General features: G+C 36.5%; 1 protein-coding gene across 7 annotated transcripts in view; it reads right to left on the reverse strand.

Moving 5' to 3' along the window:
• Positions 1 to 361: 361 nt before the first annotated feature.
• The window catches only part of INPP4B (inositol polyphosphate-4-phosphatase type II B), a 323,774-nt gene continuing 306,215 nt past the window's right edge, over positions 362 to 17,920 (reverse strand). For 2 of the 7 annotated variants that reach the window (XM_069855288.1, XM_069855287.1), the window contains one exon: positions 5,681 to 7,065. In XM_069855288.1, coding sequence (XP_069711389.1) covers positions 6,891 to 7,065 — 175 coding nt within the window. In that variant the 3' untranslated portion in view covers positions 5,681 to 6,890. Of the gene's footprint in view, positions 5,653 to 5,680; positions 7,066 to 11,191; positions 11,307 to 17,920 lie in introns of those variants that run through there. The other 5 variants (XM_069855291.1, XM_069855289.1, XM_069855285.1 and 2 more) reach the window with 4 other exon arrangements.

Consider the following 17,920-nt stretch of genomic DNA (forward strand, 5'->3'; position numbering starts at 1 on the left):
GAGTAACTCTCTACAGATCAATAGTTATGTGAGAAAAGGGTTTTTCTTTATGAATATATGAACTTCTTGTTGGTTTTTAATTAGAAAATGCAGGACCCACCTGGTTCCGAGATGAAAGTTGCAGTAAGATCAAAACCAACTGGAACAATTAATTTATGGTCATTCCAGACTTTTTACTGTTGTATTGGAGCTTTTCTTAAATACTTTCTCCAATAGCAGTGAAGAGACCTGTGAATGAGCTTCCACCACCTCATTTAGGAGGAAACCCACTCTCAGCATCATGCATGATCTGCCTGCTGGGCAATGCCACCATAATGAAAATGAAAAATGAATAACAAACAAAAAAGTCAGAAACATAAAAAATAGACATCACATTTATTTAAATAAAAATATACACACAGTGTACAATGGGCATGACTTACAGACAGCAATGAAACAAAAATGCTAAATGCTGAAATATAAAAAGAATTGAATTACTATAGTTGTGCTTCATTTCTCTGCACACACACACACACACTGGACTGAAGTCCTGCTAATATTCCTTATAAAAAGCCCCATGTGCTCTAGAGTGTGAGACAGGAACATTACAAAGAACAGCTACACAAAATGAAAACAAGTACCAAAGTAGCTTGGGATATGAGAAATTTTAAAGACAGGTCGTTCATAAGCAAAACAGAAGTGCTGAAAATTGCTGAAGTACTTTGCATGTATGGAAAGAGTACAAAATGCCACTGGGGATAATTAGAGGTCTACGTAAGAGCAGGGTCATCCAAATGTCACCACTGCAAACCCCACAGATCCAGGGTGCTGTATTATCACAGTCAGATTTCTACCCCACGCTTTGTTTCAGCTCTTTGGAATAGGGATACATCGGTTCACAAATGTCTTCTACATTATTTATTCTGAAGGATTAAGTTTCATGTTTATTCGAGCAAATGGAAGTTTTTAATTTTGGATCACGAGCACTATGCTGAAAGTCATTGTTTCTATATTGTTTATTCAGTAAATGCTACGATGGAAAGAGCAAATAAATGTTTATGTGCTGCAGAGTTTAAGCTGAATGCTCTGGCAGCACAACAGTTGATGTGTTGCATGGCTAAGGGAAAAAAACAATGTTCTAGAGACTGAAACCAGGGAATTTTCACTTTTTCCCTTATTTTTTGGCTTTAAAAAAAGCAGTAGTATGACTTTTTTTAAAAAAAAACCATACAGGTAACAACATAAGTTTGTGTTTTCAACAACAGTAAATTACTTTAAAGCACTTGGATTGTAAACATCTGCTTTTAAGCTGCAAATGACTGAAAAACAAGATGCAAATTCATGTCTCTCAGTATTGCCTGTACAGGACACTTCTTCACAATAATAAAAGCGCATAAATATAGATATTAATGGTTTCAAGTTTACAACATAGCCAAGTGACACAATATACATTTAAGACTGTTAAGTGATTACATACATTAATTCACATAAGTAATTTTGCTGCATTTCTTTACTATCTTGGTTGATGTTCAGTGCATTTTTTGCTTTTTCTAAGCAGGCCATGGGATTTCCGGGAACTTGTGTTAAAACTAGAAATAAAAATAAGCTTATTTTCTGAAGCTCATAGTAGGTATATTATACACAGGGCCTCAAAACACTGTGATGCACTTTACGCCTAAATTACAAGTGATGATTTAGAACACCATTACATTTTATTTCACTGCAGATAAGTGTATTTTCATCAGGACTGATTGATTTAGATACAGCAAATGTTTGTTAATTTCCTTATTTCAGTTACATAATGCCAAAATTCAGACAAGTACAAAAATTAGCATTGCAAAGGACTTCATTAACTCTCTTTCTCAGTTGTTTCAGTTGTCCTCCTAAATTATTTCTTCTTTATAACACACACATTGCTAGTATTCTGTCAAAATATACAGCTTCACATAGACAAAAATTGAACAACAATTAAAAATTTCTGTTTCCCAATTGCTCCACAAAAGCCAAAGTCTAAACATCAACAAGAACATATTTTAAGTTCCCCATAGGAAAATTTCAGCAAAACAAGACCTGCATGCTTAATAGCGTCAGGCTTAGGCATGTTATCTATTAGAACAGTATTACTCTGAGAACAAAACACTTTAACTTTCCTTTCCTTATTTTTTCAGGCATTTTATGTCAGCTCTCTACTTAAGTCACTATCCTGTGGTACAGAAACACCCTGCAATTATTTTACATGTTGTAGGAAGATTCAAAGTTAGAAGCCCTTATTTCAAGATCCCTCAAAGTAGATCCTGATGAACTTATTTCTACAAATAATATCTTCCATGGGTAAGACAAGACTATGGCTCTAGATGCCAGATACATTTTTGAATGTCTATCTTCTAGCCCTTGAAAACTGCCCTCCTCTCAAAGCAGATTATTTTATACCTTACAAAAGTTTTAAGAGAGCAGGTATAGAACATTTTGTTTAAATCCGCCGCCAAGATCTGTATTTTTCCCTTAATACTTGGCAAAACAAATAGAGTAGCTTAATTTTACTCCACTGATATTCACAGTAAACTACAACAATATGTCCAAGACCTCAGGGATGATTCAGATCCTCTGCTTGGCATTCAAACAACGCATAGGGCTTGAAGCAGCTTCTGCAGAGGAAATGTACTCCAAGTATTGTAACTATCAACCTGCAGTGAACTCCCCTTCATGTCTTTATCCAAGGCAAAACAGAAAACCCACTAATTTTGCACCCATGCTTAGCTGAAAGCTCAGTTTTGATGACACAGCCTTTGCCTATTTGGACTGCAGGAGCCCACAGCTGGCAATGACTAAACAAGGGGAGACATTTGAGCCCGTTTCAGTAATGAAGCAGCAAGGCTCTTCTAGAAGACTTGGAACCACGTCAGTGGGTTTTACAAGGGTCTTGTGACCTACAAAAAGATGTTCCAGTCAAAAAGTCAGCTTGAAAAAGTTCAGTCTTATTTAGGACAAAACCTAGTCTACTCTTCTGTAATGGCCCAAGCCCAACGAAGTTTCACAGTCTCACATTGATACAGGTTTTGCTTCCTTTTTCTTGGTTATCTTTAAAAAATAACAATATTTACTTTCACAAGTAAGCACTGGGAGCGGCTGTTAAAACAAAAGGGACAGTAATCCGATGCCTTTTTTAAATTTCTCCCCTCTTACCAAAACATGGTTTCAATGTGGGAAACATCTTAAACATAAAGGTAACACGATAGTCACAATGGTAATTTACAACCCAAGTGGGATTAAAATGCTGAGGTAAGATCTTTAAAGACTATTTTCCTGATATGAAGGGAATCAATAGAATTTCATATTTTGAACTTGACACAATGTCCCTGGGACTAAGATAAAGAACTACAGAATGTATAGTACCCACCATTGAATACCATCCCCACACAGACTTCTACAGATTGTTTCAGAATTACTGTAGCAGGGGCAGCATTCACTGTCGTACATCTGTGGGATCATTTCAGAGGTCCATAGAAGGTTTCATTGCTATTTCTAAACTAGGGTTTTTGTGAGCTGATTGTAAACACGACTGATAGTGAAGGCTAGTGTGGCAGTCTGACAAAACAAAACATTACTTTCCTAGAAAGATTTATATTCCATAAATCCACAAAAATTTTGTACAGATCTGCTATGTTACAGACATAACATAATTAACAAATGTATGCACATGCCCACCCGCTTAATGAGTAGTGTCCACTTCTACTGGTATGTGACAGGAAAAAAATCAAGGCATTATATTTTGATCTGCCTGAGCTTATCTATGATGCAATGACAGCTCTTCTGACATCTGCTGTTGAAGTAATACATTCCAGAAGAACAAGAAGTCATTCATGACAGCACATTATACAACGGAAATAGATAACAAATGCACCAAAACACTACTTAAACGGCCTCCTATACTTTGGGAAAAATGTTTCAATGACTTCTGTAATTATATTGTACAGGTGAATTCTTGGCTTCACTGAAACCAATGAATATTGGAACAAGGATCTCTTCCTGTTCTCCTATAAGCCCCAAAGCCTGATCTTCCAAATATAGAAGATGGGTTTAATTTTATTCACATGATCAATCATTTCCACATAATCATCCAATTAGAGTTCAGAATCAGGCTTTTAAATATGTATTTTTACCAGTATAGTTACAGATTTACACTCAGTAATGGGCATTTAAAGGATTAAAAAGAACAAGCTATAACTCACTGTGCACCAAGGTTTCTTTGACTTCCACAGGAGCAAGCAAACATTAACTTCTTGATCCATGGCAATTACAATTTCCTGTAGATGCTCAAATTCCCAGTGCAGTTTCATTAGGATAAAATTCTCACACTTCTGCTCTAGATAAGTTTTTCTCAAAATGAATACATTACATAAAGGTCAGTAACTACTGAATACTTTGGGGTTTTTAACTGTATTTCTCTCTGGGATGCAGAAGAAGGCAATAAATAGATACATTTAGAAAACACAAATGTTCTTCGCAAGGTGAATTTCAGGACTAACACAAGCTGGCAGAAGCATTAACATTCATTTTTAAAGCTGATAGTTCTTCATCTTAGAGTGTCTATATGCAGCATTACAAATTTGATATAAGTCAGCTGCAGTGGCTAACTAGTCCTCATAGAGCAGGTTACTCATAATTATAACATTTATCTCACGCTCTGTAAAATATACATGTTTTTTAATAGCCCTAAGATACATTAACTCCTGTATATACAACTCATGTTCCCTACCACTAAGGAAAATTTAGTTTTAAAGGTTTACAGTAAATGGGAACATGACAGGTCAAACTCAGGTCACCTTACTTGAAGAATTAATTCCCCTGATTTCCATGAGATTTATATGGAAATGAAATATGTGGTAATTGGCTGAAGTACAGAAAGCCAAGAATGATACATCCAAATGAACTGCAAGGAATCAAAATTATTGAAATTACAGGCTGCAATTACTAAAAACATATTGTTACTATGCTTATGTAGAGAAGCTAAATGTAATAACCAAAATTATATTTAGCCCAGGTATTCCCATTAGTGTCTTTCATAAACTCTTCTGTGAAGGATTTAGTCATTAGCAATCAAGACCTGAGTGCTATGCTGGTTCCAGAAAACACTATTTCCAGCAGAATAGACTCCTTAAATCTAACCTCAGGTTTTGGCTGGGAGTCAGAATGTCACCTTCCAGACTGCTAACCTCGGTTCTTATAGCAAATGACACTTCCCTTTTTAATCTTTGATCAAACAACCCAAAAACCTAATTCCAACTAGCTTATGAGTCATACTAAGCTTCAACTTCACAAAGAAAAGTTGAATATATTTGGTTTTGAGAATATTCAGTCCATTGCTTTTTCATATTTTATTTCATAATTACTAACTGGAGTTATTTTAATGGAAAATGATAAAACCTGATAAAAATAACACCTCGACTGGTTATACATTCCAAATTAATAAGTCATATACAGAATTTTTTATATTCACTAATTAGCATAATGTATGCTCCTGATTACATTTTTGTTAAACTTTAGGTGTCAGCTTTTCCATATGTCCCTTCTGGAGGTCTGTAGTACTTTGGGAAAGCCATCAGTTGTATCATGTTGAATGCATACTTTCTGCATTTGACATTCTTCAGTACATTCTCTATGCGGCATCCTTCTCTAGTGAAAGGGGGAAAAAGTACAACTTCATGAAACACAGAATAAATAAATATGCTTTATTTGTTCATTGCAGAGTTTCAGCAACAGTTGAAGTAAAAATAACAAAGATTCAACTCTACATTTTCGGTTTCCACAAGTGATGATACATCTTACAAAATTAAATCCAAGGCCAGGCTCAGTACAGTTATTGCCCTCAGAAACAGGTGACAAGATTTTTTCCCCCCAATATATTTACCCTTGAGGTTTAAAGTTTAGTAAAAAAAAATTTAAATACTTTAATGATACATTTTGCTCTAATTCCAGAAATATATTTGCTTTTTAAACCATCTCATACTTTTTTTTTCCCAAATTGTTTACTATATGTGTGAGAGTACACATTGTCCTAAAAATGTGTATTCTAGGAATAAGGCATTAAATTAAGTCTGGCCCTAGAGATTTGTGAAGGAAAGTTTCATCTCTGCTTCATTTCCTGTATGTTCGGCTTTGCAATGAAAGAAAAAGAGGGAATGGCTTTTCAAACAGCCCAATCCAACTCTCTGCTTTATAAAGGAAGAATGTTTGTTCACATACGGTACAAAAGTCACAAGTGCCAAAGTGGTGCATTAGGACAGAAACAGGACTTTGTTAAAAAGAATATAAAAGTGTCTTGAAAGCAAAAGCAACTAAAGCAACAATTACAAACAGGTTAATTTCATTACAAAACAGAACTTACTCTATTCCATTTAGTTACTTGACAGAAAAGGGTTAGTTGTAGCAAAGTAATAATCATTTGTTAAACAGAAAAGATCTTATTAGCTAATAACAATGAAAATAACACAATAAAAGTGAAGTCTCACAAACCACCACCCTGTAATACTTATCTAGGGGTTAGTTTGTGCTGTGCAAATTGATTTTTAATTTTTTTTTTTTGTAAGACTAATTACTCTGGGAAGAGGGGTTCAAGCATTCAGGATTCCACACCTTCTCCTATACAGTGACAGCATTGTAAGTGGGCTTTCTTTGAGCTAATTACAGTGGGAAAGCTTTACCATGAACAGAAAGAGCAAATCAATTCACTCAATGCATAGTATACTTCTTAGAGTTCAGAACAAAATAACAAAAGCATAGTACATTTCAGACATTTGTATCTTAAAGACGAATCCTTGGGGGTCTCAGATTGTAGAAATATTACAGCATAATTCCTTTTTCTAAAGTTAGTTTGTTACTGTTTGTAGAAAAGAAAGGAACACAAGTGAAGTTTATTGGTATTTGGCTAATAGCAAAGCAAGACTTAAAATAAGCCACACAACCAGCAAGTGTGAGCTGACAAGCAGCAAGGCGACAGGATAGAAGTGTCGAGAAGTTGGCTTGTTATCAGTTAGACAGCCTGTTTCGGGATCATCCGATTCATTCAGTGCTCCCTGGGTTTGTCTGCTGTTAAACAGGGGAAGTTAGGAACAAACAGAACAGCATTTAAGCAGCAAGGAAAGCCAACATGAAGGTGTTTTGACACAAAGAAACTATAAAGCCATTTTGATGAATAGATTTATGCTAAGTACCTCCAATATTGTGTTCTACAGCTGACCTGGGAAGCACAATGTCTACCTGGCTAATATATTATTAGGTCTGCTAAGTGCTTCAAAGTAGTGTTCACAAATTAACATTAAACAACTTAAGAAACACACTATAGTATCACTAAAATGTACATACACACCAAAATGAAATGAAATAAGGAATTTAAAAAAACAGTTAAGGATGCAAAGAAAAAGAAAAGACAAATATGTCAGAATGCCACACTGAGAAAATAGTGTCTCCACAGGTTTTTCATTCCTGCTTTGCTATCTATTAGGGAATATATAGGCAGAAATAGAAAGTGCACTTGTTCTTTTTTTGAAAGAATTAACAACTATTCTAAAGTAGTTTTAAATTATGGTTAACTGACTTCTTAAAAAATTCATCAGTGCTCGTGACTCAGTTCTGAAGTCAGGAGCAGTTCTTTTTATTTTAAGGCTCATACCTAACATTCCTCTAAGAAAATTACCCTGTACCTTGTTCAGTCAACTAAGCTAGGAACTAATCTGCTTACAGCAACCTTCTACTGAATCACTGTAAGTTGAGCGGTCACTTTGCCAGAAGAGTGGCAAGGATACCGTGAAGTCACTGCAAATCTTTTCTATTTTAGACTTGGTAGTCTTTCTATAGAATTATGTATGCTTCAACTATACCTCATCAATCCCTCTGAACTGAATTGTATTCGTATATACTCAGGAATCCTGTCTGTGGACTTACTTTGGACAGTAAGGACTGATAAGATTTTTATTCTTCTATTTACTATGATATTCTGAGATTAAAAGATAATTCTCTCTTCTTCTCTGTGAACTTACATATATTCAAATACACCAGATTATAGCACAGTGCTTTTTCAGAAGAAAGAAAATGCTGGCACAAAGAGGCTGTAAGACAGTAAAGGTAATAGCACAGAGCCCCGGGTAAAATGAGAAGGGTACACAGAAGTTACTTCATCTTACAGAAAGCCCACCTTTCTGACTCGTGTGTTAAAAGGCAACGTAGAGTTTCTGAAGCTTGGAGAGCAGGAGAGGTACAAGAATTGCATTTACAGGTGGGAACCTAGGCTGGTCAGAAACATTCCTTGCACAATTTTCCTTTTGAAGAAGCCTTCCATAGTAAGTTCTTAATTTCTTTCTTTGCTTTGATCATTCATTCTTTATGTTATACTAATGAAGAGGATAATATGTACAATTTTAAATAGCAAAAGATTAAAAAATACAATCCCCAATATAAGAATCTGGTTCAAAGCAATTGCTGGTGTCAGTGTGTCTGCTGCTTCTGGCTTACAGTTTTCAAGAGTCCATGGATAGATCTTGGCCAGAACACAAACAGTATTTTAGATAAAATCCTCTCAGAAACTGTCAAGGAACAAAGCTAACTGCATGCTATGCTGACTTTGTCAACACCATGGCTTAGACTGAAATAAGTAATTGTGTTCTGTATCAGACCACTCTAGTTAGTACCTTTGTCCTAGAAGCCACCACTAGAACTTATTTCCTCTTCTTCTCACAGGGATAATGTTACCATTTGCGATCAGTTGTGAGGATTAAATGTATTGTTCTTTGTTATTTTTCTCCACTATCACATATGTCTACATACTTTTTAAAACATGCAGATTGCTGTTTTTCCTTTTATAATGCCTATTGGTTCCCACAAGTCAGACTCTTGGACCCTTTTACACTGTTCCCTCACCCCTTTTCTACTTTTCAAGGTGAGCCTGAGTGCCAGCTTACCCCCATTAGGCTCACAACTGAGAGCTGTATCTCAGCCCTCATAGTCACATCTACTCCTTCCCAGTCAGAGAGCCCAGGTGCTTTTGGACGGTCTTTCTGAGTGTCTTCCAGAACAGACTTCACATGTGCAACTATGGCAGAGTGGATGCAGAGTTCCATCTAGGCAGCAATGAAGTTCAGCATTCAGCAAGTTTGCACAGCTGCTGCACTAGCCACTCTCAGGTACTTAATTGTGGAGAGATTTCACTTTGCATACCAACAGGTCAAGATACATGCTTGCAGGTTGCCCCTATGGGGATGAACCTGTGCCTTGTTCTGTTTTGCTCCATCTTTCATTGACAGGGTGACTGTCTTTTATCCGTGTTGCTACAAGTCCCATTAGCATCTGTGAGATTTATGCAGATGTGATGATAGAAATGCAGATAAAAGCCATTTGTTCTATAATTTTTTTTCAATAGAAAAGCCTACAGTACATCTGTTCTTTGATATGCTGAGAAGAACGATCAGTGTCTTTCAACATAAAAAATCCTGTCTTCCCCCCAGGAAAAGCACACCAAACACCTGATGCACAGGGATTTCTGTTCCACAAATTAGTCACATCATTCTATGCATGATTCAATAAGACAATCTCAAAAGAGAGCGAGACGATCCAGATCCATTATTAGCTACCTAAGAACAGGCTGAGCAGAATACCTAACCATGCTTTTAATTTAAGAAGAATATTTGATCACGGTCAGATGCCTTGCTAAGCTCTGCTAATACTTTTCAATACACTGCAGTGACAATGTCTCCTAACACATCTTAAAGTGTTCTCTGCAGTGACTAATATATCTAGTTAAACAAAGCGGGGCCCTACACTCAGCTGTCAGCAGCATGACAACACCGCTTCCCCTAGCTCATCAAAGCCTGTAGAAGTTTTACTGCAAACAGCAAGAATCCAGCTGGTGCCATGTCAGCTGGATTTATTTGGCTTCTGACTGACACTCGGAACAAACAGAACAGAGTGATATCTGACCCTGTTATTGTGTGAAGGTATAGCCATAGTTTTGGATGTTCTCTCCATGACAAACCATACTCTTAACAGCTCTAAAGTCACACCAAAGGGAAGGAAGACGACTTCCATAATACCCAGCAAGTTTTTATTTCACACACACAGTTTTAAGAGGAATAGTGATAGCTTCTAAATCCATAACATCTGGGGTTACAAACACCTCTCTAACCTATAGTACTGATTTTATTAATTTACTTGCAAATATTTCATTTGAGGCTTACAACATAGCACAAATACATAGTAACAGCCAAGGGTGATCTAAGTTTAATGATGATAAAACCATTTCAGTATGCCTTCTATCTCACTTGGTGTTTTATCATCTTAAACTCCTATTGGGATAATGCTGCATGCCTATCAAATGAGACATAGGCAAAACAGCAGGTATTTTATGTTGTTTTTAAATTCAGATGATAAATTGTTCGAATCTCTTAGCAGTGGAGCCGAGACTGCTTATAGAGTCAATGCTTAGAGACAATGAAAATGGTGTGAGGATAAAAGAAGCCTCTCAAGTCCTTATAAAGTAAAGCACAAATATGAGGGCACACTCTGGCTTTTGATTATCAGTCACGCTGACATCCCTGTGCAAAGTTTTTGTATGAGATGCATTTTAACACTTTGGGACTTATGCTTCTCTTGTTAGAACTTTTCCAGCTCCAGCTGTCAATGATACTGGAAATGCTAAATTGTCCTAAAGCAGTTCTTCAGGTAGAATAGATAAGCAGCTTTCTATCAACACAAGGATCCTGTGTGCTAGCAGCGACTTCACTCTGAATTCATGTCTAATAGCACAGGCGCTTTGCAGGAACTTCCCTTTCTTGCAGACAGACGAGCAATCAGTTTCTAGGCCTGCTGGGTTTTTCTTGTCAAACTCCAGGGCTGACACAGAAAAATGGCAAAAGCGAGATGCTTCTACTTAATCCCATGCAACAACAGCAGCAAAGACATTTCTTCAAATAGAAGGGACTGCTAACACTTCTCAATCTTACACAATTTAGCTTACTCACCTGTTGTTTTTTTTATTTAAAACTATCACAATTCAGAACTTTTAAGAAGCAGCTTCTCTAAAAAGTGGTTTCAGCCCTCTCCAAGACTTTATAAACAGAACTCTGTCTGCTTGCCTTTCTAAAGAAATAATAAAAAATAAGTTTTGGAGTGAAAGCAGCTTAATTTCTACATTATACATTGAAATGCTTCAGAGAAAAATCAGCTGCTTCAACATGCAGCACTACAGTTCTAGAAGGCAGTTGTAACATTTTCAAAGGGGAAAGATGGGATCCTTGTGCAAATCTCCTAGCTGTTATGAAGATGCTGCACCATAACATCTAGAAGAATAAAACATTATTCAGAAGGTAATAAATATATCTCAGTTTAGTCCTGGAGGACTGCTGAATCAGAGCAGAACTCAGATAAAACATATAAAGGAATACTGGGCAACAGCCTTTTATGTTGAAAGATAAAGCTGATACAATAAAACCTCCAGCAATTTGTAAATAATAAAAAATGTTTCTGCATTGTTTCAAAATGGAAGATACAGAAAGGGAACCGTAAGGGACAGCTTCTGTATCAATGATCTTTACGACAGTTATTTATCAGATGCATAATGTTGTCAATAACATACCTTTTTTTCACTCAAATCTACATGGTATTAAATAAAGTAAAGGATGTTAGAAATCAATTTTTGCTGCTGATGTGATCCTATAGTCTCTACTCTGGTTCAAAACAACCAGCTGACATTACTGGAATTGGTGAGCAGTCTCAGCTCTATTCATACTAATGAATGCAGTAACTGACTTGGAGGCAGCTCCTATTTAAACATACCCCACCAATACAAACAATCTAATGTGTTTACCTAATCCCACTCTTTGTTTTACTTCTTGTACTGCAACTTTTTTTACCTATTCTGTTTGGTTTTGTCAGTATCCTCCCTTCTTCCATCCCTTGTTCAGTTATAACATGTTATTTTTCTAATGCTATTATTTAGGAAATAAAAAGGAGAGTACATCATGTAATGTAAGACTTATCCACTGACTTTGACCAAGTAGCAGATTCATGACATAGTCATGATGACACAACATCAAGTTCTTGAAAAACAGTTAATATACATTAATTCAGCTTTGTGGTTTGTTTTTTTCTTCAAAACTATAGCACTGTTACTAGTTCTCAGTCTGTCTAGAGGAAAGTTTCCACTTTGAGGAGATGGCCAGAAACAGCAGGGTGCTGGATGCTCAGCTATGGTCATGGTACAGATATTAAACACCATTATGGGCAGGCCATAATAATAAATAATAATGGTTCAGTACAAAGTGACAGATTAATCAACACTGTCTTGCAGCACTACTTAATAAAAAGGAAGGAGACATCATTTGGTTTCTGGGCACACAACCAAATCTTGGAAAACCACACTGTTTTATGGGATCACATTGACAGACATGGATTCTTTGGAAGGAATGGTGGAGTCAAAGTTCAATTTGTATAGTTGCGCTCATTCCCTCTGCTGAGTACATGTTCTCATTGAAGTCAAACTAACTATAAACAGCCAAATTTCCTACCAAGTTTTATCAGCTTAGCTGTTTCTTTTAATTTCCTGGGGCTTGTGAAAGAGAGGCATCCCCCACCCCTGCAGGTAATAAAGCACAACTGCCTCCTGCTTCGGGCTATGCAAACATCTCCCTGCAATCCTGCTCTGCAGCATCCTTCCCAAAGGATGTGGAGTCTTACAGATTGAATGAGGAATTCACAATTTATGAACTGACTGTATGTCCCCTCTAGATTAAGACACTGTTAACTCTGAGATAAATTTAGGAAAATACCTTTAATTAAAAAGAACTAAAAGGCACAAAAGCATGTGCTCATCTATTATTTACTAGTGTGCAATGATAAAACATCAGAGTACCATTTGTTTGTCCATGTGATTGCAGTTTAACAACAATCACAATAGCTCCCAGGTTAGGTATTTTGTTATTTACCAAAATCAGAGAATACAGCTACAGCTCAATTATGTTTGGCATATAATAAATTTCATGAAAATAAGTTAACCGAGACCTATTCATGACATCAGGCTTTACCTGACAGTTTCAGCCCAGAAAGGGGGAAGGTCTAAGAGAAATATTTTGACTTCTTGCTTATGAATGTAATTTTTGTTTCAACATTGCCCTATATTAGAGAAAGTCAAAGAGAAAATGCTGAAATATTACATGCTAGGTTAAACATTTTTAGTTTGTTTAGACAGCATTTCAGACAGATCTGAAAAGAAGAAAGATTTCCAGTTTGGTTCACTCTGTCCCAAAACTGTTGGCTCACCAAAGAGCAAAACTCCTACTGTTTGTCCTAGTTTACCTCAAACATAGCATTAACTCTTAAGGCTTCAAGATTTAAATCCAATATGCACAAAACATGTGCTATTGAATAATATAAATTTCCATCAGCGTTAATCCCATCACTTCAAAAATCTCTGCTGATTGCAGAATTATTATTTTCCTTTGCGACCAATACAGAACATCTGCACAAATGTTATTCCCCCCCAACATTAAAGAATAACTGTGATAAAACAGTACCATTGACAAAAGTCATATAGTGCAAATTTAATAAAAGTAAACAAAACATCCCATTTGAATCCTCATTGCTGCTTTTACGACACCTATATTAGCAGTTTAAAACCACCCTCAGCAGTTCCCTGCCACTGCAGCAGAACAGTGAAACCAAGTTCACGTTCTGCACCTATGCCCCCTTAATCTGCCAAAAAAGATTGCTGACCAGAGGTGTCCACGTGGGAACAGTCCCTTGGTTGCACAAAATCCCAAACTGCCTGGGAATCACGTAGGAGAGTGCTAAAATCAGCCAGAATTGTGCCAGGAAACATTTAATACTTTCACTGTATAAAATCATGGAGATCATGTCCTAGAAACATCCCCTAGTCATTTTTAATTTACAAGTATAGGCTGAAGCTTCAAGTCCTGCAAAGTCATTCTAGTAACTGTGTGAGAGATTAGCTTCAGAACTGAAAAGTGATGGCTTTGCAGGAGAAATTCTTCTTTACCTGTCAAGATAGCTGAGTGGTTTTTGAAACATGATTTTCACCTCTATTATACCCAAAGCAAAGGATTTGCTGTTTCATTCTACTATTTACCAATACTGCTGTGCAGTATTACACATCAGTTCTACAAAGCTTTCTCTTTTTATTAAAAATATAGTTCCAATAATCTTCCCAGACACTCTTATGGAAAGTATTAGGATTACATATCCCATATTATATGGGAAACTCTCAAGACAAAATTGCAAAAACTTTCCTGACAAACTTCTCTTACGAAGTTTGAAATTCAATCCAATGCACAACCAATATCAAGGCAAATGCGATCTACATCTTTGTGCAGGAAAACAGTCTAACAAAACTCCATAACCAACCCGTAAGACAAATCTCAGGTTGCTTAGTGATCTAGGCACGCGTGACTTGATGACGGCTACAACCCTCAACTAAGTTCTGCACATAGAAGACATTTCCCTTCCATAAGGTTAAGGCAGTAGTTATTTTACTTGGCTACTGAGTCATACTCATTTTCAATCTGTTTCTGCCATAGCAAGGGATTTTTATCAAGGACGCGATTATACATTCAGCTCACATAGCACAGTGAAACATAAACCCATGATAAATTCTCTCTCTCATACGTCTAATCAGGTTTTAAATACCTTTTGTTGACTACGAAACATCTTCATGAATCATCCCTTTTCTTTTGGCAAAGGTTTTCTTTAGACATTCTTTCCCCCCGTGGTGAGGTCAAGTGGCAAGGCCGATTTAAGGCAAAAAAGACACGCTGTACAACTAAACAGTCACGCAGGAATAATAACGCTTAATATCTGACTTTAATTTCTAGATGTTCAAATCTGTAAGTAGGATGACAAAATTAAGACCAGGAAGAACCGTTGGTGTAAACAGAGGTTACTTAATCTACATTGCATTTGTAATTTGGGTCATTTTAAGTCAGGAGGGTGTTGAACAGAAATAAGTATAAATTTGAATATTGTAGCAGTGTTTTATAACTACAGCTTCAGTTTGAGACACACAAAAGGAGGAATGCGACTGCTTTTGATTAATGACACCAATTCATATAATCTCTTCATGAGATAAACCAATGTGTGAGTCATAAAATAAATCACAAGAAAGATCTGAAAACTACTCTTCTATTTCAAGTAAATAATGCCAGTTCATTTATTACTTTCAATCAACCTACTGATACTTCTTTTTTTTCTTTTTCTAAACACATTAACAGTTTGAGATCTGATTTGTTCTGATCCCAGCCATTCTTTGAACATAGTGCATGGGAGTATTTATGCACAAGGATATAATACTCTGATTATGAAAAATGCACCTAAACCTGATGCACAAGTGCTGGTACCAGAAGCACCTAAAGCAGCAAAGAAAGCTTCCCTACTTAGGCTAGGTAGGTGGCTAACCAAAATGACCTACCCCAAAATGCACAGGCTGGGATGCAGACTGGAGCAATCTGGAGATAGCATACAACCATTCTAACAAATAATCACCTGTTGTCTTTAGCAGGTTGATTCTAGTCATAACTGAGCATTTTATATAACGTAGATAGTATCCTATTTGAAACCCTAATGCTCTGTGTTTTCCATCCACTCCCTTCAGTACAAATAACAGGGCTGGGCTGAAACCCTCATGAAGTGCCTTGACAGCATTTGTTGTCCTTTCTGGTAAAAGGTAATATTTAGAGACTATGAAAAGCAAACCCTTTCTATGGGAAATTAAGAGAGTGAATGTGACTGTTTTCTCTTTACTTGTTTTGGTTGAGCATCTTTTAGAAGACAGCCAAGAAGGAAAACGGTTTAAGAAACATTTCAGTAGGGCATCATCTCATGATGCTCCCACTTTAGATGAACACTACACTAATTTTCCAGAAAAATCCTGTCTTTTGAAATAACTTCAGGGTCCCTAGAATACAACACTGAATGAGATTGTGCTGAGGGCAATTTCAGCACTTCCTATTTTAGACTTGCTTTAAAAGAAAGCAGTTCTCAATCCAGTCAAGCCTGAGACACGTTAATCCTGGTATTGCTCATGTTTCTGGTCGTGTTTTTCATGCATTTCTTTAACCACTAAGAAAACCAGTAACAGTTATTCACGTTCTTAAAGTGTTTGGCTTGAGTAACTGTGAGTCAGAGGCCACGTGGTCAAACAGAAAAATCTACAGTGCAGCCAAAAAGCACATAGGTTGTTAATTAGAAACACTCCATCCTCCCCAAATGCCCATTACAATGGCAGGCCTGAAGGAATTCTGTTTCCCTTTTAATTTCTAATAAAAGCTAATGCCCTTTAATTACCTTGTAACATATCTCACATTAACCTCACTGGGAATGACTCTGCTTTTCCGTGCCTGGTGAGATGTGTCAGCATTCACAGGCCTCTCTAGCACTTGCTCATGGCCAACGAGCTATGAAAAAGTGCAGCCATCTACTCTAGTCTGAGTGAGCTGCAGTCCTCCTTGTCTTTTGGTTAACAGTGCATTTCTGTGGTTGTTGGACTGCATCTACAGGATTCCAGTAACTAAACAATTTCCTTTTTTTAGCATACATTTATTGCACTGGTAAGAACACAGCAGAGACCAAGACTTTTAAACTGCTTAAATTATCCTCTGCTGTGAACATGACTATATATAGACAGGTATGCAATGTTTTTTTAAAAAATATCTCAACCATTCTCACAGTTTTACTCTCAATTAACCTTTACTAAAAACTAAATGAGCTTCACATCATCTCACCAGAGCCCAGCCAACAGATGGAAAGGATGCTGGAATCATGCTTGTCTCATTTTATTAGTATTTAATTCTGTGTTAGTTAAAAATAAATTCTGTAACGTGCTATTAATGCGCTGCTACTGACAGCTTAAATAAAATCAATAAAAGACAAAAGCTGCAATTAAACAGCAAAAGTAACTTTTAAAAATTATCACTGCCAAGCTTCAGGCATCTCTTGTTATCTCATTAATACACACAGGGGGCAGAGTTGGCTTGTGCACTGTTTATGAACCATGAGGTTAATAATACCCTTCCCACTCTCTTACAACTGGGTTAAAGCAAACAAGGAGCAGAAATGCTCTGAACTAGTTTTGTTCAGTTTTGTGCTTTGCATGAATACTTCAGAATGGCAGATATGAGATTCAAACAAAGCTAAAGGCGAAACAAAGCTGTGAGTGCAGGTCAACAAGTGCACTTGTCAGACAAGTATGTCAATGCAGACAGAATATTTGGGGCATGAAATAATAAATGGCATTTTTCCAGGTGTGGTACATAGTAATGAAATACATGCAGAACACTGTAGAAAATTTAAAACACAATAATCCATCCTAAATTGGAATTACTCATAGCTACTGGAAATTTCAGCGGAAAAAATATAGTTTTACACTGGGCTGATAATGTTCTTGAGTTCAGTATAATTAACAACTGAAAAAGTAATGGACAACCTGAGGGCAAGGGAAGAGTTATCTAGCAAGCATTTACTTCCCTGAAGAGGAAACACTTTATTTAGAGAACTTCCTCTCCCTCCCATTCATTCAAATGATTAGCTGTATGCTTTCACTAAGGAATAATACCTACAAATAAGTCCTTTTCCAAAAATAAATACATCAAATCACAATGGTAAAAAAAAATTTGTATGTTTACTGAAACACTGAAAAAAGTTTTGAAAAAAATTCTACACATCTATCTACTTCAAATATAACTATTTGTAGAATTAATAGCGTTCCCAAAATCATGTAAGCTGAAGTAACTTTGTGTCCAGTAAAGCTAGAAGTTTATATACAGAAACAAACAGCAGTTTGGGATAATGGCACTTTGAGTAGGTTGCTTAATGGCTACTGCTCTCTATATAAACAAGGAAACTAACAAAAGTGGACTTTTACCCCCCAAAAAATCAAACAAAAATC

This window comes from Phaenicophaeus curvirostris, chromosome 4 (genome assembly GCF_032191515.1).
Source record: "Phaenicophaeus curvirostris isolate KB17595 chromosome 4, BPBGC_Pcur_1.0, whole genome shotgun sequence".
In the NCBI taxonomy this organism is placed as follows: domain Eukaryota; kingdom Metazoa; phylum Chordata; class Aves; order Cuculiformes; family Cuculidae; genus Phaenicophaeus; species Phaenicophaeus curvirostris.